The sequence below is a fragment of the Cibotium barometz genome, chromosome 22 (genome assembly GCF_041138505.1).
Source record: "Cibotium barometz isolate CiBa-2024 chromosome 22, ASM4113850v1, whole genome shotgun sequence".
NCBI classification, from domain to species: Eukaryota; Viridiplantae; Streptophyta; class Polypodiopsida; order Cyatheales; family Cibotiaceae; genus Cibotium; species Cibotium barometz.
In genome coordinates this window covers 43,042,021-43,067,866 of record NC_141067.1, presented here as the reverse complement: position 1 = coordinate 43,067,866, position 25,846 = coordinate 43,042,021, and the positions used below count along the sequence as shown (strand labels likewise).

The 25,846-nt window shown below is 43.9% G+C and overlaps 1 protein-coding gene across 5 annotated transcripts in view; it reads right to left on the bottom strand.

Moving 5' to 3' along the window:
• LDA (limit dextrinase) overlaps positions 1 to 24,709 on the bottom strand; it is a 160,351-nt gene extending 135,642 nt beyond the window's left edge. The window contains exons 1-3 of one of the 5 annotated variants that reach the window (XM_086816685.1): positions 24,261 to 24,709; positions 20,888 to 21,062; positions 10,181 to 10,285 (exon numbers count right to left, since the gene is read on the bottom strand). In XM_086816685.1, coding sequence (XP_086672811.1) covers positions 10,181 to 10,285; positions 20,888 to 21,062; positions 24,261 to 24,526 — 546 coding nt within the window. In that variant the 5' untranslated portion in view covers positions 24,527 to 24,709. Of the gene's footprint in view, positions 1 to 10,180; positions 10,286 to 20,887; positions 21,063 to 24,260 lie in introns of those variants that run through there. The other 4 variants (XM_086816686.1, XM_086816687.1, XM_086816688.1 and 1 more) reach the window with 4 other exon arrangements.
• Between the last annotated feature and the right edge of the window lie 1,137 nt (positions 24,710 to 25,846).

Below are 25,846 nucleotides of genomic sequence, written 5' to 3'. Positions count from 1 at the left end.
TGTTTCGAGGTTTCAAAGGTTTTTTCCCGAAAGGTTTCGTCCCTCACTAAAAAAACCACAAGTTTTAAAAATTATATATATATATACAACCACTAGAAAGTTCTAAAAGATAAACACACAATTTAAGAGAAGCTTGAAAGGTAATGAATTTGAGATTAGATTTATGGGATTAAAGGGGAAAAGGAGAGGAAGTGGAAGAACGAAGGTGTCACGATTGTGACTTAGTTCATTATACAGTCTCCTTATGATTACAGATACTGAAGTGACATGATTACAGAGGACCCCTACACTCAGAAGGTCACGACTATTCGCTCTAGAGACATGCCTCTTCATCAAGAGCCACACTCCTTCGACGACTGGTCACACCCCTTCGCTCTAGGGATGTAACTCTTCACCCAATGGTTGCAGCTATTCGTCCAAAGGATGTGTCTCTTCGCCTAGAATCATGACTATTGGTCATGGGATGTGTCTTTTCATTCGTGTCTCTTGAACTCCTATATAAGGAGCCTGTTGTATCACAATTTCAATCAATCAATCAAACATCTGTGTTCAAGTCTACTTTCAGTTTCAGTCTTAAATACACAGATAGTGGATGAAATACTAAGTAATAATAGTAATCCTCATAGTGGTATCAGAGCAAAAAATTTTCCCGGGCCTACGGTTGTGAGCCTCTCACCCTCTCCGCTCTACTCCCCTACCCGGCGTTGTATGGAAGCAGAAGAAAGATGGAACCTACATCTACAAGTATGAGGTAACCTAAACCTTCTTTCTCAATTCACATATAGAAGACAGATGCACAGATGTGTGTGTGGCGTACCCGGTGAGTATGCAGCAATTTCCTGCTGGTAGCCCTTCGTGAGCCTCTTCATCGGGTTGTGCCCTTTCGTGTATGGGTTCGCACCCCTTCACACGAATGATGGCACCAAGAGATGGCACCTCTTCGTATGGCACCCCTTCGCTGCTGAATTTGAAAGCCCCCCCTCTCTTCGCCTTGTTTGCTGCCCGCGTGCCTCTGGATTGCTAAGAGTGGCTGCCGGTTGTGAGCCTCCTTCATACTGCCGGTGGCCCACTGTTCGAAGAGGCGCACCCTTCCAGTCGGCGAAGCGTCAACTTTTCAAAAAAAAAACGAAACGTTAACCAACAAGCCTTATGATTTAAGGCTTAAGCTTTTTTTTAATACACGTGGCTTCCACCAGCCACATGAGCAGTCGGGCGCCAGCACCCAACGGCCGCCAGCGCAAGGACACCCGCCGCCGCCGACCAGCGCAAGGACACCCAGCCGCCGACCAACACATTTTTAAAAAAATAAATAAAAAAAATATAAAGGAGCGAATGGGGCCAGCGCAACGACTTCATCCGCCGGCCAACCTATTCGTTTCACTCGCACGCCGTTCGAGAGAAGGTGCGCTCCTCTCCCACTCTGCCACGCCAAGGACTTCTCTCCACTCTGGCACACACTCCCCTTCTCAACCAGGCGTCCAATGGAACCCAACAGCAATCAGCCCGCGCCTTACATCTCGTACATAGACGAGGTCCCGGAGGCCATATTGCCCGAAAATCCTCGCGAGACACCCACACCGGAGCCCGCCCCATTACCCGAACCTGTTGTAGAACCTGTTCCGGCTCCAGTTCATGTACCAGGTCCCCTGGACTTTTTATTATACGTCAGTCACCGCCACGCCACTCAGTTCCAGGCGTGGGTGATCTGGCATATTTACTTGACGTGTCCAGCACACCATCTTGCTCATTACGAGTTTATTTTGGGACGGTACCCACATCTTGCATATTTCCTGGACGAGTGTCGTGTGGATGCAGTGAACCGGATCATCTCGCTCCAGCCCTTGGTTCGAGTATACAGCGAGCTCATTGTGCCCGATTACACTCCCTTAACCCCTGCAGAGACACCTCCTCTCGACGAGGTGGAAGACTTCGAGCCTTCGGAGTTAGGCTCCGATTTCTTAGCAGAATTGGGAGACGATTCACTGTCACTCTCTCCTCCAGCAGTACCACATATTTCACCGGCTTCTCCGCGCTACTCCCTCTAGCAGATCCAACATGCCATCTATCTCAGAGGAAGTGGGCCAGCAACAAGACGAGCAAATGCAGGCCATTACATTATTACGCGAGCAAATGGAGACACTTCAGCAGACTTTTTCAACAAGTCTCTCTACCATCAGCAGACGGCTCGACCAGTTGCAGCGGCCCCATCCAGCGCGCACACCAGCCCCAGTGATCCACAACCATCTTCTTCAGAGACTTCGGTAGCAGAAAATGAAGATGAACCAGATCCAACTGCTCCAACTGCCGAGGTAAACAATGCAGAACTCCAACTTCTTTATAAAATATTAACTGCTGCACAAAAAAAGAAACTCGATGTCAAACTGCCTGCCCCTTATAATGGTCGCCGCGACAAGCGCGTGCTTGACCAATGGATATTCAAAATGGAGGTATATTTGACCAATAACGATTTGGTCGAAAGCAAGAAGGTTGCTTTAGCCAGTTCCCTACTCAAGGATACAGCACTTCTATGGTGGCAACGACGTGTTGCAGATGGTAAACACACTCCTACTTGGGATAAGTTCCGGCGCGCCCTCCGCAAGGCCTTTGAACCTGCCAGTGCGGACTACCATGCCCGGTCTGCTCTCCGCTGCCTGAAGCAAACAGGATCCTCAGCCGCATATATCACAGAGTTCCAACGTTTAACTCTGGAAATTGAGAGCCTCAGCCCTGCTGACAAGCTACACAGCTTCATCGATGGGCTTGAACCCCACTTACAGGAAGATGTGCAGAAGTTTAACCCTCTCACCATAGATGCTGCTATTGCCTACGTAGAGCGCCTTGGAGATTTACGACGACAACCCAGGACATCCTTCTTTGGCAATCGGTCCTCAAACAGTGCTCGTTTCTCCCAGCCCAATCGCAGAGGAAATTTATCTCAACCTGCGTCTCAATATTCCCAATCCTCTGGTCAGCAATCTACTCGGCAACAGTCCTTTCGGCCTAGATTTTCAGGTCAGGCAGCAGCCTCACAAACAGGATCCTCTTCCAACAACAACAATCGGAATCGAGGACGCAACTGGCAAGATCGCCGACCCAACAATCGCCGCAATTTTCGCCGCAATACCTCAGCAGGCCAGCAAGCCTCTACATCGGCACCTTCAACCTCTCAGGCCAACCCTTCAGGTCTTTGCACAATTTGCAATGGACCACACAGGTGGTATGAGTGCCCAAAGCGTAATTCTCGCCAGAATTCCAACATGGAATGTTTTCCAGAAGGTGAACATGGACATCATCATCCTTCTACGCCAGAAAAAGGCAAGCAGGTGGTTCATGCAGTGCGAGTTTCTAAAGTTGTCAGTGCTTTAATGCTGAATGCCCACAACCATACTTCAGTGCCTGTTAACCTTTCCAATCAAGTTTTGAGCTTATTGGGATTTATTGGCCAGCATCCTATCAATGTTCTTGTTGATAGTGGATGCTCGACTAATTTTGTGGGAACTACTCTCGTCAGCAAGTTACGATTACCTACTCAGCAGAGTGCCGAAGTTTTCCAAGTGGAACTTGCAGATGGTTCTTTCTTGCATTGCAGCAAACGGATTCAGCAGTTGCATTTTCAGATTCAGGACTATCAGGATCAGCTGAATTTCTCTATTATGCCTTTGTCACACTATGACATGATCCTTGGACAGTCTTGGTTATATGAGTATGATCCTTTGATCAGCTTTCGAGATCATTCCATTCGACTTTATCATAATCATCGAGAAATGGAATTACGAGGTCTGTTTAATTCTAAGCCGATTACTGTGGTTTCTGCTATGCAAGTCAAACGCTTAGTGCGTAAACGCGACAACACTTCTGCCTTAGTTATGTTGCGAGAAGCAGAAGATAATACAGTTGACCAATCGAAATCCTCGCCATCAGATATTTCTTATTTACAACAGCCCTTCTTTCAATCTTATAAGGATTTATTTCCTGACGAGCTGCCAACGACTTTGCCTCCTCGACGTTCTGTGGATCATATGATTGATCTAATTCCTGGACAACCACCGCCAGTTCGAGCTCCTTATCAAGTTCCTTATTCCGAATCTCAAGAAATTCAGAGACAATTGGCAGAGTTGTTGGATAAAGGTCATGTACGTCCAAGCAAAAGTCCTTTTGGTGCTCCAGTTTTATTGGTCAAGAAGAAGGATGGATCTATGCGACTTTGCATTGATTATCGTGCCCTTAATAAGCAGACAATCAAGAATAAGTTTCCCTTGCCTCGCATCGATGAGCTCTTTGATCAGTTGCTTGGTGCAAAGGTATTTTCGAAGATTGATCTGAAGTCCGGCTATCATCAAATCAGGATTCGAATTGGAGATGAGTATAAGACAGCTTTCAGAACAAAGTATGGACATTATGAATTTTTGGTCATTCCTTTTGGGTTAACCAATGCCCCAGCTACTTTCATGACTTTGATGAATGACATCTTTGGTCCTTACTTGGATAAGTTTGTCATCGTTTATCTGGATGACATTTTGGTCTTCAGTAAGACTTTAGCAGATCACAAGCAGCATTTGCAGATTGTCTTCGACGTACTCCGTACGAATGTCTTGTACATCAACAAGAAGAAGAGTCAGTTTTTCAAAGATCATGTGGAATATCTTGGACACATCATCTCTGGACATGATATTGCAATTGATCCTAAGAAGATAAAGGTCATTGTTGATTGGCCTTTGCCACTTACAATTTCAGATGTGCGATCTTTCTTGGGATTAGCAAATTTTTACCACACCAAGGTTCACAAGTTCTCAGATATTGCTGCTCCCTTGACGGCCCTTACAAAGTTAGATAAATTGCAATGGTCACTTGAAGCTGAAAAGTCCTTTAATGATCTTAAGCATGCGTTGACAACTACACCTGTTTTGGCTATTGCGGATCCAACTCAGCCGTTTGATGTCATGACCGATGCTTCGGATAGAGCATCTGGAGGCGTTCTTATGCAGAATGATCGTGTTATTGCTTTTGATAGTCATAAATTTTCGGCTATTCAAATGCGATATCCCGTTTATTTTACAAGGAATTTTTGGCAATTGTTCATGCTTATAGAACGTGGAAGCATTATCTTCTTGGTGCAGATTCAGTGGTTAAGACAGATCATCAGTCTTTGACTTACATCTTTACTCAGCCAGTGATGAATCCTCGTCAAGGACGATGGGTTGAATTTTTGGCAAATTTTCACATGGCGATACTCTATGTTCCTGGATTACAGAATGTGGTAGCAGATGCTTTGAGCCCCATGAGCCCCATGCCTCGAGCTACGAACTTTGCTATCTCAAATGTGCAGATGGAGATTCCAGCATGTTTTAAGCATGAGTATTTGACAGATAAAGACTTTGGAGATGTCTTTTGAGCTCTCAAATCTCTTCATCCTACTGTTGCAGAAATGAATATGTTTGCCGCATATACAATTGCAGATGATTTACTTTATTACTTAGATCGCATTTGTGTTCCTCACAATGCATCTTTGCGGAAACTCCTTATTCAAGAGCATCATGAAGTACCCTTTGCAGCTCATCCTGGCATTAACAAGACATATCGTCTGTTATCAGCAACATACTTTTGGCCTCAGATGCAACAGGATGTTATTAAGTTTGTTAAAGCTTGTCACTCTTGTCAAATTATGAAAGCTTCACGACAACTTCCTCAAGGATTGCTTCAGCCTTTGCCAGTTCCTCAGGAAAGATGGGAAAGCATAAGCATGGATTTCATCACTACTTTGCCGCGTTCGCAGAAAGGCAATGCTCAAATTTTAGTAGTGGTTGATCGGTTTTCCAAAATGGCACATTTTATTCCTTGCAAGAAGACAGTTTCTGCTCCAGATCTTGCAGCGTTGTTCGTACAGCATATTTTCAGAATCCATGGATTGCCAAGATCTATTGTTTCTGACAGAGATCCAAAGTTTACTGGACATTTTTGGACTTCCTTATTCAAATCTCTTGGTACAAATCTCTTGTTCAGTTCTGCTTATCATCCTCAGACAGACGGACAGACAGAAAGAGTAAATCAAATTTTGGAAGAAATGCTTAGACATTATATCCAGACAAGATTAGCTTCTTGGGAAGAATATTTGCCTCTTGTGGAGTTTGCTTACAATAATTCTCCGCATTCAGTCACTGGAATGACTCCTTTTCAAGCAGCATATGGTCACACTCCGCTTGTGCCTACAAACTTTGTTCTTCAACACAAGGTGGCATTAGCAGATCAGTTGATTCAAGAAATGCAAGATATTCTTGTGCAAGTTCGAGACAGACTGATTCATGTTCAGCAGAAGTATCAGAAGTATGCGAATAAGCACAGAAGGCATACTGAGTTTCAAGAAGGTGACTTGGTTTTGCTTTATGTTGCACCGCATCGATATAAGACAGTAAAGTCAGTCTTTCCGAAGTTGCGACCGCGTTTCTATGGTCCATTTAAAGTTATAAAGAAGATTTCAGTTGTCAGTTATAAGTTGGATCTTCCACCATCTTGGGGAAAAATCCATCCGACATTTCACATCTCTTGGCTCAAGGAATACATACAAGGAGATTCATCAATTCCGGAGTTATCTTCTTATGTTCCTGAGATTGAAGATGATCACATTATTCTTGTTCTTGAGAAGATTCTTGACGTTCGTCAGAAAGAAACAAGAAAGAAGATTACTACAGAATTTCTTGTTAAGTGGATGGACTTGGATGAGTCAGATTCTACTTGGCAGACAGATGAAGAAATGCAACAATATCCTCAACTCCTCCAAGAATTCTTTGGCAGACGACCGACTCTCATTTAATCACAAGGGTTTTATTTTAAATGGGAGGGAATGTCACGATTGTGACTTAGTTCATTATACAGTCTCCTTATGATTACAGATACTGAAGTGACATGATTACAGAGGACCCCTACACTCAGAAGGTCACGACTATTCGCTCTAGAGACATGCCTCTTCATCAAGAGCCACACTCCTTCGACGACTGGTCACACCCCTTCGCTCTAGGGATGTAACTCTTCACCCAATGGTTGCAGCTATTCGTCCAAAGGATGTGTCTCTTCGCCTAGAGTCATGACTATTGGTCATGGGATGTCTTTTCATTCGTGTCTCTTGAACTCCTATATAAGGAGCCTGTTGTATCACAATTTCAATCAATCAATCAAACATCTGTGTTCAAGTCTACTTTCAGTTTCAGTCTTAAATACACAGATAGTGGATGAAATACTAAGTAATAATAGTAATCCTCACAGAAGGAAGAAGAAGAAGAGGAGGAAGTGGAAGAAAGGAGGAAGGGGAAGAAGAGGGGAAGAAAGGAGAGGAAGAGGAGGGAGAAGAGGAGGAGATGGAAGAAGGTAAGGCCTGTAAGGGGACAGCCAGGGCCCGGGTTGTAGGAGGGGACATTGTGTGCAGCATACGGGCTGAAGGAGATGTGCAAGTTCGCCGCCGGAATGCATATGCAGAAACGGGCACAACAGACAAGAAGAAACCGGGTGGAATGTACAGACTCTGTACACTAGTTGCGACCAGAGCAATGCTCCGCGCATGTAAATACCAAGCCAAAACATCTGCGGAAATTATAAAAAAGCATATGCTTAGTGTCAGAAAGCATCTGTAAACACCCAAGCATACACATCCAGCATGGACACACAAGCTTACACACATACGTAGTCACAAAAAAAACATGTTTTGTCATTTCAAATCCTGCGAAACATTTTTACGAAATGGCGAAACTTCTTCATGAAATCCGTTTCACCCAAATTTTAGGTCAAGTTTTTTTTCCCAAGGCCATACAGCCACTGGTCTTGATGCTGCTTGTGCAGACCAGGCAGCAATACAGCGGCTGTACCAATCTGTACAGTTTTATGTGGCTGTCCGTACACACACCAGGCCGTACAGTTTTATGTGGCTGTCCGTACACACACCAGGCCATGGACGTGTGCAATAGGCCATCCAGTAGGCACTGATGTTGTTGGTCGTACATGCGCACAGGTCCATACAGTAAAGAGGGAGCGTGCATGAGTGAAAAAACAGTTTTTTAAGAAAAAGCATGGCACCTAGGAAAAGCATGTGAAAAGCATAGCTTGGGCCAATTATGAGTGTTATTCACAACCCCGATGAGAAAAAGCATACACTTTGAAAACCAACCCCTAGATTTTGTGCAATGTGATCTTTTTCCTCTATTTGTAGAGGGAAAAACGTGCTTTTGGGAAAAGCATGGTGAGAGATTAATATTAGCACTTGAAAAACCGTTCTTTGGAAAAGCATATGACGAGTGCTACTATTGGGTTTTGTGGGAAGTGAGAACCACTGATGAAGAAGTTTGTCGGGATCAATAATTCAAATGCAAGCAAAGTATGTCACAATCAGTTTTGCCCAGTAGAGAGGATTGAGCATAAAACGGTGCACATGACAAACATTAAGGATAATTATTCGCAGTTGCTATTATTTTCCTGTTCAATCATTGATCTTGTCTATTTTGGAATTACTTATTGTAACCGTCTATTTTGGAATTACTATTGTAACCTTAGTACCACACCCTTTTTGCCTAATGGTCTTCTCTCTTGTACGGTTGGTGTGGTTGGACCATATGGAGGTGATTGCACACATTCCTTTATTATAGTGCACGATTTCTAGGCCTCAAGGATGTATTACTTAAAACATTCTCAAATGAGTAAATCCAACAGAATATCCTAGCAGTATGTTGAGCTTTCAGTGTGGCTTCATTTTTTATGATATTTTGGGAGACTTGGATGAGTTAGATCCATGGGGAGCATAAGTCTGGGACATTATCAAGGTATAACCAGTCCATAGACATGCATGCTTTCTTGCTTCTACTTCATTGTTGTCCAACACCTGAGCATTTCTATCGCCAACAATTCAACCCAAAGCTGATTTCTACTTTCAAAGCAAATTCACTGCTAAGAGCTTTTCCAAGTTCTTTTAACCTACTTTACATCCGCATGCTTGACCATTAAGATCTTCTATGTCTCGACCTAGCACACACATACTTGTGTATGGATGCCAGTGGAGCATAGCGTCTTGTGGCAAGACACTGGGGATACACTAGGGATTGGGGAGTGAGGTTCTTCATGACAATCTTTGGAATCAACGCCGACTTCAACATATCATATTTGCAAAGTGTTTTCATTGCATGAATGTCATTGGAAATCTGGCATGTGATGCCCATGAAACTTGTATCTTGAGGATTACTTGGTAATACAATCATATTACAAGGGGGTTCGGCCCTTTCCGGCCCTATTGTTGCTAGTGTTATTTAAATTTCAGCATTGCTATCTTGTTTGGTTTTGTGCCATTTCATCTTGTTCAATATTTATAAGTTTGTGTGGCAAGATTGTGCTCAACCCAGATTCTTTTTCACACTGCCTATTACATTATTGTCAAGCATCAGCTTCATCACTTGCAGCTCCATTGTATTAACAATACAGATAGAGCCATTGATTCACTTTAAGGATGGCCAGGTGCGGCCCAGGGCAAGCAATTCAGATTAAGCACCATCAGAGAGACATATAGGTATTGGGTAGGGGTGGTGATCTAAGTGAATTCGGACTGCACTTCACATCATGGCATATCAATCTGCCAGATGCGAAGAAACCATCAAGGAAACCCATACTCCATCTGCATGCTCAGTTTTAGCACACTAATGCATGTACTATAAACATGCATTGGGGCACTTGGGGAGGAATGAAGGATATACTAAAGTGGCTAAGTACCCTTAAGATTTGCAATGCCTGTCTCCAGATATGGCACTGTGAAACGTATTACTACAGAGGCCAGAATGAACTCACATTCTCAACTCGATGTTTCCACCACTCATCAAACCCCACCCCAAACAACTGATATGATCTCCCTCCAAAACAACAAAGCATGAAGCGAGCCCACCCTTGCGTTTTAGATCTTTTTTCATGATATTTTATTTCATTTGCATGCCATATTTTGGCCTACTAATAAATATATGTTTTCATTCTAAAAGAGAAAGTAAATAGGCATTTTATTAATAACATAAATTCTTTGATATTCGTTTCTAGCCAGCCATAACCTTACTGCAAATCACTACTGAAAAAGTTATATACGAATTTAGCTTCTTTTAACCTCAGGGTTTGATTCAAGAAAACATACAAATGATTACAGATAAAAGGACTATCTCAGCCGCACCTTTTGTATGCAGGCAGGGTCTGGTTTCTCCTTGAAAACTTCATCATTCTCTGAGACCACCCACAATTCTTGTACTGCTGAACTTGACACTGAGCCACCACAGTCCTGCCACACATTACAAGCTATTAGCTGGATACCCTTAGAAATGCAATCCCTTCAATCTCAAGGAAGTTCCAAATATATATCCTCTTTACTCATTAACACAAAAAAAAAACAGGAATTCATCATGACAGTGTTAGGCTCTGAATTTCCGAGCGAGCTGGGGGGGCACCCCCGTGTGGCAAACTAGCCCCCATTTCCCCCTTGCACCCATTTCATACCTTGCCACTGCCGCCCCTCTCCCCTGCTAGCATGTCTGAGGCACCCCCCACCCCTCGCAGGTATGCCTCCCCACCCACCCTTTTTCTCCTGTTCCTGTTTCACCCTCGCACGTCACCACTCCCCCTTGTGCCCTCACCATCCATGTGCCCAGCTCCCATTTTACACCCTGCTCCCCCCCCTTCTTCCTGTTCCCGCTTCACTCCTGCTTGTCACCACTCCCCCTGGCCATGCCGCTGTGCCCAGCTCCCATTTTTTCACCCTGCCACACCCCCACCTCGTTCCAGCACCTGTTCTCTTTTTTCTTGAATTTTATCTGGAAATTTTCGCCCTGCCCACCCGATTCCATGGCAGCCACTCCATCTTCCCCAGCCGAGACCACCCTCAACTACCAATTCACAGAAGCGGACCTCCAGGTCTTTTCATTCTCGGTTTCTTCCTTAGACACTACGACCCTGGTTTACAAGTTTGTTGGTGGCAGGCCCATTCGAGACCAGATTTGGGGTCTCCTGCAAGCCACTCTTCTCGACAACTAGGGGCGCATCATCAATATCCAGTTCCTTGGCAATGGTTACACTAGATCAAGTTTCACTTGACCTCCTTTCTCACAAGTCTCTAAGCCCAAAGAATGTTTCGAGCTTCTCCTTGCAATTGGGTGCTCCCTTGGCTACATTAACCCATCACCCCTCCCCACCCCACACACACACACGCACACAAGGAGGCGGGCTGAGGTTGACGCAGTCTGGGCCTCAGCTGAGGTTCGAGGGGATTGATGAGCTTGGCAATTATGTTTAGGCAAGAGCTTGGCAATTATGGTTAGGCAAGGAGTTGCTCGGCAGTGTTGTCTTCAGGATTTGCCACTTTCACACTTTGTCCCTCCGGCACAGAGGTTAGACAATTCTTGGGAGATTATTATTGCTAGCATCTCAGCCTGGAATATCTGGAAGGCTAGATGCACTGAGGCCATTGAGGGTACACCCGTTTTTGTTTCTCAGTGTCTTTGCAAGATTTGGAGTGATATTATTCACACCATCATGGCTACCAGGGCCAAAATCCAGGGATCTTGGGCCACGGAGAGGAAGCGCGCCCAGTTCATGAGAGAGTGGGACATTGGTATCTTTTTCACATCCTCTCATTCGGGACCTATTGGCAACACAGGGCTCCTGATTGGTTGAGATCTCCATCTTACTTGGTGTGAAATCTCCGTTTTGTAAAAAATTTTGTACTTAATAGAAGTCTCCTTTCTGGAAAAAAAAAAAAGCAGTTGAAGCTGGCCGACCAACATATCAGCATCATATATAAGAACATAGCATGTTAGCTCATTTCTCATCTTTCTCTCTTTTGGAGATTGCTCAGAAGTAGTCAGTAGCCCTTTTGGGAAGGCCTATGGTCAAGCATACATGTAACCTTTGCTATGTACATAATACATTATACTAGAAAACTTGTCTATCTCTCTCTCTTCTTTCATGCATTTTGCATTAATGTTCCTACGGGTGCTTAAGGGCTGTGATTAACCGCATGAAGGCTTCCGTTGTGTCACATGGTGGCTCCCCTCTGTAAATATCTAGTTCTGCATGTCATGTGCATCACAGATGCCATGGACATTTCCAGGGCTAGATCCAGAAGAGGCAAGCAAATAAAGACCATGAACCAGTAGAAGATGGACATGGAGCAGGACTTGGAGCAAAGCATGGATCAGAAGGCTGTCGGCTGCATGGAGGCTGACATCAGCAGTACCAAAGGGGCTGTCGGCTGCAGGATGGAGGGTGCTGGCAGCAGGCGCGTCCAGAAGACCAGCAGCCAGCCAGTTTCCCATGTACTCCAAGGGACTATAAATAGTCCCCTTGCTCAAGGTCTTAGTCATTCAACCCACTAGGGGTATGAGTCATTAGGAGTCCTAGTCTAGGGCAGTTTTGGTGTGTTATCACCTTTTCAAGAGGGCAGCCAAGGGCTGCAAAGATATGTACCTTTTTGTACCATAGTATATACTGAATTTCCAGCACTTCTCACTCTCTCTCTCTACTCTCTCTCTACCTGCGTTTTTGCATCAGATGGTGCGTTTTTGCATCAGAAGGTTTCCAAGAGTGTTTAGGGCTGAAAGAAGACTCCCCAGAGCTTCCGCACGTTACATTGGTATCAGAGCATCAGGCTCAGCAAAGCTAAACACTGATTCAGTCCCAGATGATGGTGTACAGGTCCAAGGTACAGGAAAGTACACGGATTCGAAGCCCAAGGCGGGAACACAGATCGGGAAGAACTCCCAGGAGGTTTGTTGGTGGTGTTCCACAGTGCCAGATGGGGATGGCAGTTCCGTGAGCCAGATAGGTTCTAAGGGAACGGTCCCAAGGGAGGTTGATCCTCCAAGGGTGATGTGAGAGTGCCAGACTCAGTTCCAGGAACGAAGACCAAGACGGTGTTCAGAGCCAGGGCAGGAATGGATTGTGGACTAGAGGAAGACCAGATGCATAGATCTTCATCAGAGACAGAGTGGTTTGGAGAACAGATCGGATTTTCAGAGAAAAAGTTTGCCAGGGATGGATGATGACAGAGGGACTTCGGGACAGGATTGGGATGATGACAGTCATCCAAGAGCAGGTTGGATTCCCGTCATCAAGTTTAGCAGAGGAGGATGTCATGTGCATCACAGATGCCATGGACATTTCCAGGGCTAGATCCAGAAGAGGCAAGCAGATAAAGACCATGAACCAGTAGAAGATGGACATGGAGCAGGACTTGGAGCAAAGCATGGATCAGAAGGCTGTCGGCTGCATGGAGGCTGACATCAGCAGTACCAAAGGGGCTGTCGGCTGCAGGATAGAGGGTGCTGGCAGCAGGCGCATCCAAAAGACCAGCAGTCGGCCAGTTTCCCATGTACTCCAAGGGACTATAAATAGTCCCCTTGCTCAAGGTCTTAGTCATTCAACCCACAAGGGGTATGAGTCATTAGGAGTCCTAGTCTAGGGCAGAGTTTTGGTGCAGGACTTGGAGCAAAGCATGGATCAGAAGGCTATCGGCTGCATGGAGGCTGACATCAGCAGTACCAAAGGGGCTGTCGGCTGCAGGATAGAGGGTGCTGGCAGCAGGCGCATCCAGAAGACCAGCAGTCGGCCAGTTTCCCATGTACTCCAAGGGACTATAAATAGTCCCCTTGCTCAAGGTCTTAGTCATTCAACCCACTAGGGGTATGAGTCATTAGGAGTCCTAGTCTAGGGCAGTTTTGGTGTGTTATCACCTTTTCAAGAGGGCAGCCAAGGGCTGCAAAGATATGTACCTTTTTGTACCATAGTATATACTGAATTTCCAGCACTTCTCACTCTCTCTCTCTACTCTCTCTCTACCTGCGTTTTTGCATCAGATGGTGCGTTTTTGCATCAGAAGGTTTCCAAGAGTGTTTAGGGCTGAAAGAAGACTCCCCAGAGCTTCCGCACGTTACACTGCATCACTCTCAACCCACCATTATGATGCTAGAGCAGTTATATTCTCTTTCCCTTGAGTGTGGTCCCAAATAAGAAGTGTGATAGTGCTTTAGTGGCCACCACCAACCCAGATCATGCCATCGTTTTCTTGCACCTACTCGGAGACTGTAACTCACAGCGGCACCCGGGGGACTAGGGCCTTTGACACACTTGTTGATACCACCAATGCATATTAAAACACTTAAACATGACCACAACCTTAACACATATCCATCATCACTTTGCATAAAACATAAAAGCTAGACAAAACATCCACAAATGCTGAAAATGGAGCTTGCACAAGTGACACCACATAGAGGCCGGAATGGGCCAACCCCCCCCTTGGAGTATTTTATTACCCAAGGAGAATAATATCATGTACAAGCTTTGAGGGCCTTACTCTCCCCACGGGAGATGCCAGATTATCCATATACAAATGCCATAACACAGCCCAACACGAGGCTACCAAGCCGGAACACAGGCTGTAGAAATGCCGAGCCAACAATATAATCCATATACCTCCGTGTGGGTACTGATTCTTCCCCAAAAACCACAGGTCTTCATGCAATAGAGCTGGTACAACAAGTTCAGCTCTCCATTCAGCTGGTACAGTAGGTACAATGGCTAGTACAGTGGTTGGTACAACCGGTACAAGGGTACAAGGGCTAGAAATCATAATAAATGATTAAATACCCTTGCCTTCAGTATTTATTCGCGATATGGAACCCTCCAAAAAAGTCCCCAACAGCCGGTATTCTTCATGGGCAGCCTTCAAGAGAGAGAGAAAGAGAGTAGCCATCACTAGGGCAGCCTGTAACAGTGGTAGAGGCTAGTGTGTAGCAAGAGAGCCTCCATTAATGAAGAGAGAGGGCTCCAATGTATAGATTTGGGGCTCCCATGAGTGAATGGAAAGAGAAGGCTATGATGACAAGTGGAGAGCCACACAATAGCTGGAGTGACAAGTGTGAGGCCACTTGTCTCACTTTGATCCACTTTCTTGCCACATGTCCCAATCTAAGAGATGGGTTCTCCCATAATCTTTACCTCTAAAAATATCCCAACTAGTAGACATTCTGTCATAGGCACTTTGCCAACTCTTGGTATCTGCTCAATTCCAGATGTACTGACGCGAACAAAATTTCCATCGGAGTTGAGCCAAAAACAGCAACTCTCCTAAATTTTAGGAGTGTGGTCCTTTGTATTCTAGGATAATCCCCCATTCCCAAAGCTTGTACTTTCCAAATATTTAGACATCCTGGAGTCCACCAAACCCTTTTCATACTGGGAAATGTCCAGGCTGGTGACAGAGAATAATCAATAGCCGAGGGGGAGCCTAATAAATCTTGCAACCTCTTCTCCTAGCCGTGCGGATTGTGTCATGGAATGTTCAAAGCTTAGGCAACACCTTTCATCACAAGCGCAAGAGGATTGTGCAAGAGCTTCAACCCTTGTCGATAGTGATCTCAATGTGCTCATGGTTCAAGAGCACCACCTCATGGCACACCATACTAGCTATTGTGAAAAGCTTCTTCTAGGCCATAGTCATGCAGCATGCTTTCTAGTTGCTGGCAATTCAAACCTTGAAAAACCAGGAAGGGGTTTGCATTTCTGTTAGCAACCAACTTTCACCCCCTATGACCGATTTCGGCATCAATGTCCCTGGCACAGCACAATGGGTACCTTTGTTAGAAATACACCAAAATACCATGGTATTGGGGATACGGACATCCGGTCATTAGGTTTAAGCCAACTTGGTGTGAATACTCTAGGTGTGAACAACCTCTTAGTTAGAGTCAAACGATAGGGTTTGATGCCTATAAAAGGGTTTTGTACTTCTAGTTCATTCATCTCATCTCATTCATTCATAATACAATCACCTTATGTTGTGCCCACCTTGCTTACTCAAGCTCTCTCTTCTTCTTCCTCCTCAACCATGGAGAGATTTCAACCTCCATAGCTCCACGGTTTATCCTGTGATTGCCAACATGATATCAAAGCCATGCTTCTCAGTGATTCATGCTTAATCCTTGCTCATCATCACATATACTAATCATGATTAGTGAGTAATTACCCATTTTATCCTTTTCCACCATTTTTTCCCTTCCTTGCAAAAACACAGCTTTACCCCCTCTCACAAAATCATCTCATTCTCCTTCTCTATTACATATCCTTGTAAACCCTCTTAGAAGCATCAACCTAACCCTATTGCTAAGCTACACTTCAAGGGATTCATCAAAAACACCACGAACCAATCGCTTGTTTTTTTTTCCAAGAAAAAGATCCTTCTATTAGTTAAAGAAAAAACAGCCGCAAAAGGCTAAGTACAACCACGACGGGCTAAATACAACCTCACCTCATATAAGGGCGGGAGACAAATCATCAAAGGGGAAGAGATGCTTCTCCTCCGGCAAGCCGCTCTGTTAGGGTTCACTTTCCTTCATGTCCAATTTGTAGAATTGCATTAACAGATTTATCTTTGAATTTTTTGCTTGTGTACCAAATAATTTATTGAGTTCATCCCATGCATCTTTTGCCCATTGTATCCCTGTGATGTGATGAATGATTTCATCATTTAAACTGAGTGCAATAAGTCCCAATGCTTTTTCATTCCTGCTCTTCCACTCATTTTTCCCTCTCTCTGGGCATTCATCTCTCCCTTCAACTAATCCCCACAGATTTTTCCTCATCAGCAAATACATGGTTTTTGTCTGCCATGTATAAAACTGTTCCCCATTAAATTTGGCTATTTCCTGTGCTGAACTCATGGTGGTGTGAAGGGGGTCTTACCTCTTGATCCAATTTCAAGATTCAAGGGCAGTGTCTACCCTTTTACAACTCAATCTGGTGTTTAATAGATGATTACAACAAATTTATCAGCATAAAATCACCAGAAATTACACTAAATCAAGGGTAACCAATTTGTACGGGATGGTTGGAGTATCAAACCAACTCCGATTTGCAATCTGAAGCTATAGGAATCTGTATCAGTGGTTAATTTGAACCCTCAATTGTACCAAAATATAGTGATTAGCACTGATTAATCACTGATTAGTAAATTAATCCACTGTTTTATGTGCAGAAAATAGAGTATGCGGGGAGTCCAGATCTGGATATTTTTTGCTCAAAACAAAAAACTGTTTTCACTAATACCTTGATTAGTGCTAATCATAACGGGTTTTTAAGACCATTAGTGATTCATATCTCACATTCAAGTGTTGCTAAACCTCTATAAAGCTTCAAATCAGATTTGTCCCTTGATTTGAGTGATCAATTTGTTAATCCGAATTCGGATATAAATCTATATTAGCATTGTTTGGGAAAATGGGATTTCTAAGCTTATATGCTTCATGTACCTCATCTATAATGCTCATAAATCAGTTGTACAAGGGCAAGACACTGGCCATTGATAAGGCTAGGACTCCCTTACGCAGATTCAACGTATTATCATCTGAAAGGGACATGATCATTATTATCATATCAAGCTTTATGAACACAATGAGAATATGATCCATCTTTGCCTATAGGCTACATGGATTTCATTACACAATGAAATCAAGGATGAAGAAGACCAAGGGCTGCATCAACATCAAGATCTACATTGACATAAAGAAGTTCAAGAGAAACATCGACATTACGAGCTACATCAAGAAGATCTTTATCAACATATTGGTCATAGAGGGGAGATTCTCCCTTTATTTCTAAATTCTATTTTATGTTACCACCACGGAGTGCACGTGGTAGAGTGCACTTGAGCCTCCTAGGTGTGTGGTCGGAGTACCAACATGGAGTGCATGTGGTAGAGTGGACTTAAGCCCATATCTCCTCCAAAGTGTATGTTCTGGGTACCGACATGGAGTGCATGTAGTAGAGTGGACATGACACCTTGTTGGTTGGGGACTCGTGTCTACGCCAAGGGTCATGTGATTTGGATTCACTCATGGAAGGGTGGTAACCCTAGTGAGTGGTGACCTAAACTCATGGAAGGGCAATTTCCCTGGTGAGTAAAGCCTTGTGGAGGGGGAAACCCTGGCGAGCATGTTCATTCATGGGAGGGTGGTAACCCTGGTGAGTGAATTCTTTCTCTGAACTCATGGAAGGGTCGTAACCCTAGTGAGTGTCACATGAACTCATGGAAGGGCAGTTGCCCTGGTGAGTAAAGCCTCGTGGAAGGGAAAACCCTGGCGAGCATGTTCATTCATGGAAGGGTGGTAACCCTGGTGAGTGAATTCTTTCTGTGAACTCATGAAGGGTCGTAACCCTGGTGAGAGTCGCATGAACGCATGAAAGGGCAATTGCCCTGCTGAGTAAAGCCTTGTGGAAGGGGAAACCCTCGCAAGCATATTCATTCATGGAAGGGTGGTAACCCTGTTGCGTAAATTCTTTCTGTGAACTCATGGAAGGGTCGTAACCCTGGTGAGTGTCGCATGAACTCATGGAAGGGCAGTTGCCCTGGTGAGTAAAGCCTCGTGGAAGGGGAAACCTTGGCGAGTATGTATGGTTTCATGAAATGGTTGTTGCCCTGGTGAATCATATGGCTTGGGCATGTGCATCTGCTATACTTGAAAGATATCTTAGTAATATCAGGTTTATATAGTTGCGGACAACTGCTTTATAAGACGGAGGGGATGTCACCATTTGGTCCCTTCACCAGTCTTGACCAGTGTTTCACACATTGGGCGGAACCAAGGTGTGAACAGGGATTTTCCACAGAAGAAAGCTACAGCATTTTACTGGCATGGTTTGGCTTGAAAGATGGCCATACAGCATGAGCAGCATGGGATTTTATTCATCAAAGTGACTTATAATATTTATAAGTCGGTGTGTTCACATATCATTAATGATGGGCTGGACATATTATTATTTTTGGGCTTGGACAAGTGGACAAAAGGAGGTGCCTAGATGAAACTTCGGCATCAAGCCAAGAAAAGCATAAAAGTTGATATATTTGGACAAGTTCAGTTATTTTTGGACCAAAACTTGGAGTACAAGCCAAGGAAAGCATAAAAAGGATATTTTGGGCTGGTTCAGCCACTTTTAGCCAAAAAGGGGAAAAGCACTTCAAAAATAGAGCTAGTCAAGTCTATTAAAGCAGGTTTGGGCTGTTTTATCGCCATGCGCATCCCTTTGGAGATTTCCCTCTCTCCTTTGCTGGCCGACTTCAGTTTTCTCTCCTCCCATGCACAGAAGCTGGCCAACCACTATGCTGTGTTGTCTCTGCTGATCTGGCCGACAGTAGTATGAAGTTTTCTCTCTTTTTCTCTCAGTCGGTTGCTGCAGAGGTTGGACTGTCCGTACAGCAGCCCATACAACGGTGCTGCAGCCGTAGAGAGACTGTACAGCACCTTCTCTTCTCTCTATGCTGGCTGTACAGATGGTACAGCAGCGGTACAGCTTCACACGTGTGAAAAAATCAAGGGTTATTTTTGGCTGTTTATGGACTGTGTTCAGGGCTGTTTTGAGAGCTCTTGGGGCTAATTCATGGACTGTTTATGGCTGATTTTTGGGACTGTTTTGAGACAGTTTATCGGATGGCCTTTGTCTTGGCTCGGGATAGATATCCAGGCAAGAGATTTGTGTTGATGCTTTGTGGAAATATCCGGTGTTGATCACACCCGCACCTTGGTATCTTGTAAAAGCTTCTATGTGAATAAAGAAGTTCCTACAGGGGCCGGCCGTTCCAGCTCAGTGCTGTGTTTTTATATTGTTTATGGTTCTTCCGATGCTCTCTATCTGGTATTTAAAGTGTTTGGTCTATTATTGTTGTTCCGGGTCTCCGCTTCCTACTTGTGACATTATCTCATCAATCTCCATCCAGCCAAGATAGTATAGAATAAGTCTCCCTCCTGGTCCTACTAAATAACTTTAATGTATGAATCTCTGTAGTTCCTTGTTGTGCTCAGCATAATAATGGGAATGGCTATCCAATGTAGGGTACATGAGTGGACTTAGCCTTTAGAGCCTTGGTGATTAACCAAGTATTGCTTGCCTCAGCTTAGTATATCTTCTCTTGTTGATGTTTTTCACGAGTGTGCATTGGTCAGCTGCGGAGATTGGTCCGCAACTTTGGTCAGGTTTGGATGACACATTAGATACTGGAGCTAGAGTTGCATGGGAGACTTTTATTCGTCCAAGGAAGGAAGGAGGATTGCATATTATAGACCTGGATATCTAGTGCAGAGCCTTGTTTTCCAAGCTAGTTGTCAGAGGCGTTCTTCCAAGCTTTGAGTCATGGAAGGACTTTTTCCTTTCTTAGATCTCCAGATGTATGCCTCATGGGGGTGGAGACTGGATGTCCACCAGCATATGTTTTATCTTCACAGAGGCAGGTTGTAGAGCACCTTTGTCTCCCCTCATGTCAGCTATTTCCAGAGCTTGGAGTAGGATGAGACCCTTCTTGAGACAGAGCTCCCGATATCAGAGGATGAGGCAGACAAAAAGCCCATTATGTGGTGTAATCTTATTAGAGATGCCTTTGGCCGTTCTTTGGTCTGGTTATATGCAGTGGCCACGCTAGGAGAGATGCACACTGCCAATCATGCATTGGAAGACTCTGCAAAGTCTTCCAAATGGATCAGAAAGATGCCTCCACTTAGCACCTTAGGGGGAATCAGAGACGGATTGAGCAGATTGAGGCAATCCCCCATGAGTGGCTCATTGGCACATTCCATGATGAGTATCACCTCAGATGGCTGGGTGCTTTTTCAAGGACAGATGTACAAGAATAATTTGATTCCTCATAGGAATCCTGCAATATGTTTAGTTTTAGTCATATTACTGACTCAATGCTGAATTATATGCAACATGACCACATATTAGAAGTCATAAAGAAACCTTGATATCTCCTTGATGTACATGCAATTTAGTGTAATTCATATTAGTGCTTCAATGGTGATATACATGCGATAAGACAAGGTACTAAAAGTTAAAAACAGACCTTGTTATCTCCTTGGTGTACAAGAAAATGTGCATTGCCACCATGATGCACATTGATATCCCAATACAAACCAAAATCATCTGTTCCAGCAGGAGGAAGTGGACTCTCCCATGATGTTGAAACCTCAGTGTCTCCCCAGACATGCAGTCCCCACATTTCATAGTTTCCATTTCTCCTGAAAAAGACCAAACACAAAGTTAAATTTGTTTGCAATTCCCTTTCATTCCACATATTAGCAAGGATCATCTCATGACACAGCCAAGCGACGCAACTAAGTAGCCCAATTGTTTACCAATTAGAAGGGTCTATAAGACAACCGTAGTGCATCAAAATCATTGAGGAAAAGGAGGATTAAAGAGGTAAGTCCTGGAATGCAATACCAATGCTTAGCAACTAGAGATGGTGTGAGAGGTGTTGTGAGTGAGAGTGTGAGCATGTGGCACATAATCTCCCTAGCATTTCCCTTGAGCAAAGTCCTTCAAGACATAGAGTATATTCCACCAACCACTTGCACATGGTGCAATAACACCCTACTCACTACACATGGTGTTATAACAATCTATCGTCTAGATTTCTACTTGTCATAGGTGGCAGATTCCGTCATGTTGATGCCTAGGATCCTTGGAGACAACAATGTCATGCATATCCTGTCTCCTCCCTATTACACACACTGGTCCAGTTGTCTCATGCGGGCACGTGTAATACAAAAAACCAGTGGCCCAAATCACAGCATACATTCAACATACATCTCAACATAAGCATGAATCAACACATATATCACATACATCATGTACATATACATCCTGAAACCGCATATGATAATCTTGCACATGACACAGCACTAGGGGTTGAAGCTGAGCCAGCCCCCCGACCCCCCCCCCCCCGAGGTATCTTTATTACCAACAGAGTAATCTCTAGTACAAGATGCGGGTGCCCATAAGTTCCACTCCCCTGATGGCACCAGATTTATCCAAATCTGTGTAAAACAAAGAAATACAAGCTCTCCGTCACCAACCGGACCAAGGTAGTCACCAACTACCCAATAGAGAAAACAAATCCTCAGTCACCAACCAAGGCCAAAGCAGTCACCAACTGCTGTCTAAATAAAGCCAAGTCATCAACTAGGGCCAAAACAATCACCAACTGTTGTCCAATGAAACCAAGCCCTTAGTCACCAACCTAGACTTAACAGTCACCAACACTTCCTTAGTTTCACAGCTGTCCACATGATTGTGCAATTGAGCAGCTCTCCGAACAGGCCAAAACAGCACTTAAACCAATCGTTTTGCATCCCATGAAGCTATGATGAAGCCTGGCACAACCTGTGTCTATTCCATCTCAAGGAAACCCATGAAGTATGGCTGAGATTTGCACCCCTATAGCCTGTATACATCCCATCCCAGCACTAGAGAAAAGAGGAAACGTTGTCGGCCATTGTCAATGAGTCTATCCATATAGAGCAACGATGGATGAGTCGCTATTGCATATGACAAGGCACTCAAAGGGCATCCCTGCCTAACTGATTTGCCCAACTGCAAAGGAGAGGACAATCCTTTTCCCAAAATACATCTTGCCGTGCTATCTTTGTATAGCTAGAAAATGACATTACACATTTCTTCTCCAGATCCAAGTTTGTTCATTACCACTATAATATAATCCCAGTGAGCAGTATCAAAAGTTTTAGTCACATCAACTTGCATTAACAATACATCCTGCTCTACGTATTTTGGAGATTCTATCCCCACATATATATTACAAATATTGTCTCTGATTTGTCTTTTGGGAACAAAACCATATTGTGTGGGATGAAGACCCCTATTCAAGATGTTTTTGATTCTATGGGTGACCATTTTAGTAATCAATTTGTAGACCACCGTCATCAATCTGCAATATTTTGACATATTTATTTTTTTGTAAACAAACCCTCTTACCATGAGGATAGCATAATTCCCTGTAACCATGATTAACTAATCATAAGCAAGAGTGGCTATTTAAATATATCCCAGAACTACAGTAAGAATTCAATAGTCAAGACATCCCCCACCCTAAGGATTTCCGTTTGCGGCTCCATCAATTTCAGCATTACTATATCCATGGTTAGCAAATGCATTTCTATGCAGAGATTTTATTAACTCGTCATCTCCAGATGACAACACCAGAGACATTTTGCATTCGATTGAAGTTGAAAAGGTGTCATGGAAAAATGCAATGTGTCAACTAAATGCAATGGATATGTAGAAAGAAACATGTGCAAACAAGAAAGGCTTTACTTTTCATCATAATGCTTTTATTGAATATCGTGCTAGATTGGATTGCTCATACTCTTTGAATGCTGATCATTGTGACCCTATTACATGTCGTATGTTGGTTGATTATTCATTGGGACTCTCAGATCATGCTCCTCTATGGATGGGTCTCTATTTTGGTACTCCTATGTCTCTATTTAGGTACTCATATTGCTGATGCGCAACCGCCAAAGAGGCTATGTTTGATAAATAATAGCTATCTCAACTACTAAATATCGTGCTAGATTGGATCGTTGGTACTCTTTGAATGTTGATCACTCTGATCCTATTGCATGTCGTATGTGGGTTGATTATTCATTGTTGGGACTCTCGGATCATGCTCCTCTATGGATGGGTTTCTATTTTGGTACTCCTATTGCTGATAAGCAACTACCGATAAAGAAGCTATGTTTGATAAACAATAGCTATCTCAACTCTTTGAATGCTCATCACTCATATCCTATTACATGTCGTATAGGATTGATTATTCATTGGGACTCTCAGATCATACTCCTCTATGGATAGGTCTCTATTTTGGTACTCTTATTGCTGATGAGCACCTGCTAGTAAAGAGGCTATGTTTGATAAACAATAGCTGTCTCAACTGACCCTCTGTTTCAGGAGATGGTGGGTGATATTGTTGCTGCTCTGAATGCAAAGATTTGTAAGGATATTGATGTTGTTTGGTATCATTTTAATGTTCACATGCAAGGAGTTATAATTGATTATGGAAAATGATACTGAGGGGAAGAAAGAGAAAGAATCTATGGGTTGAAAAGGCAATTGCAAGCTCTTGAAGAACTCACCCATATTTGTTTTTTATGTTATCCCCTCAATCAAGAAGAAGAACGAACGCATTATGCTAGGCATGAGCTAGAAAGAAATGATCAAAGAAAGTTGGAAAAGTGGTAGATCCTATCGCGACAAAAACCATAGCCATCATTGGATAAGGGATGTTTCCCACACACACACACACACACACACACAACCCTGAAATGGGACCAAGTGAAAGCCAAATAGTAATAGTGCCGATGTTAGTCCTCCAATACAACAAAGAGCAGGAGTGAAAGCTCAAATAGGAATACTACCGATGGTAGTGAATCCGCAGTGTTTGGAGCTGGCCTTGCGCTTGTGAGGCTGCCATGCAGAATGATGTGAGGCAACCGCCGTTCGCTGCTGCCCGCCTTCTTCTCGCAGGTTCTTGTGTCGAATGCCTCAGAGCTCCTCCAGAAACAGAGGGGATGCAAAACGCAGCGTTGCAAGAAAGGGATGCTTGGGGGGGCAAACCCTGCTTGTTCGAGGCAGAACAGTAGCTGAGGGGGGAGAGAAGGGCCTTGGAGAGAGGGCAGGCCATGCTGTTCTTCTGTCCGAAGGCAAGAGAGAGGGCTGCGCAGAAGCTCGATGAGCTAGGTACTAGAGCAGTGGTGAGGGGCAAGCTTTGCTACACCACCACGTAGGTAGAACTGTTTGGTTCCCATGCCCGTGACGACGGTGTTGGTGGGCATACATCACACGTGTACGTTTGCCATCGTTTCCATACTATACTAAACCGGCCTCTGCACATCTCAAGACCATGGTCCTCCAACCTCACAGGTGTAAAGGACCACCCACCCTCACGTGCACCCACTTGACATCACATGTGTCCTTAGGATGGCTATACTACCCAAGGAAGGACTAAATGAAATGTGTTATTGCTCATGAGCAAAATGAGGAAGAAAAACCTTGTGATTAACTTTCCACATGTTTGAGTGCAACATGGTCACACCTGCCGAGAGCAAGTAGTACATCTAGAAGAACACAAGCTAGTAAATTGGTATTCGCTAGATGGATTCGAAGGCTTTGATTGCAACGTGGTTGAGCTAGTAGAACTTGCAAAGCAATCATGCCTGCTTCATTACGATCACGGTGTGAAGTCCATGTCATGTAGTGTAGTCCGATCTAACCATTCATTATGAAGACTCATGTGAGTCATTGGCTTTGACAAAACTAATGTTTGAATGTAATCATGCAACTCTCACGGAAAGACCCAAGATCTTAGATGAGATCAAGCTATCCACAAGGATGGAAGCCAATAAGAATTCATGATGCAAGTACGAGTAGAAGATCTTTCGTTCACATGGATAGGAGAATGAGTGGGTGATTTCTCTCAAGTATGTTATATGTACTCGTGATCCAAAACAACTTCACTAATAGAAGCATGCCAAATCATACCCTGCCAAGATAAGGTGTATTAGTTAAACTTAGGCTCACTTGAGGATCTAGTTGAGGGATTCATACCACAAGCTAAATCAAGTATCCCTCCAATTTTAAGAGTGTTTGCATGCTCATCAAGAAAGAGCGAGATGATGTGTTTGCATGGATCAACACATCATTAATCCCATCGAGCTTTCTAAGTGGTTCTCTCATTGTCATCATCCCAAACAACTTCAGTACAAGAAAGCCATGTCACAACGTACCAAGATAAGGTGTATTAGTTAAACTTAGGCTCACTTGAGGATCAATATCCCATAAGGTATGACATAACTGGTTGAGGGATTCATACCACAAGCTAGATCAAATATCCCTCCAATTTCAAGAGCATGATGATGTGTTTGCATTTACAAAGGAGCAAGAGGATCCACACATCATTAATTCCATCAAGCTTTCTAAGTGGTTCTTTCATTGTCATCATCCC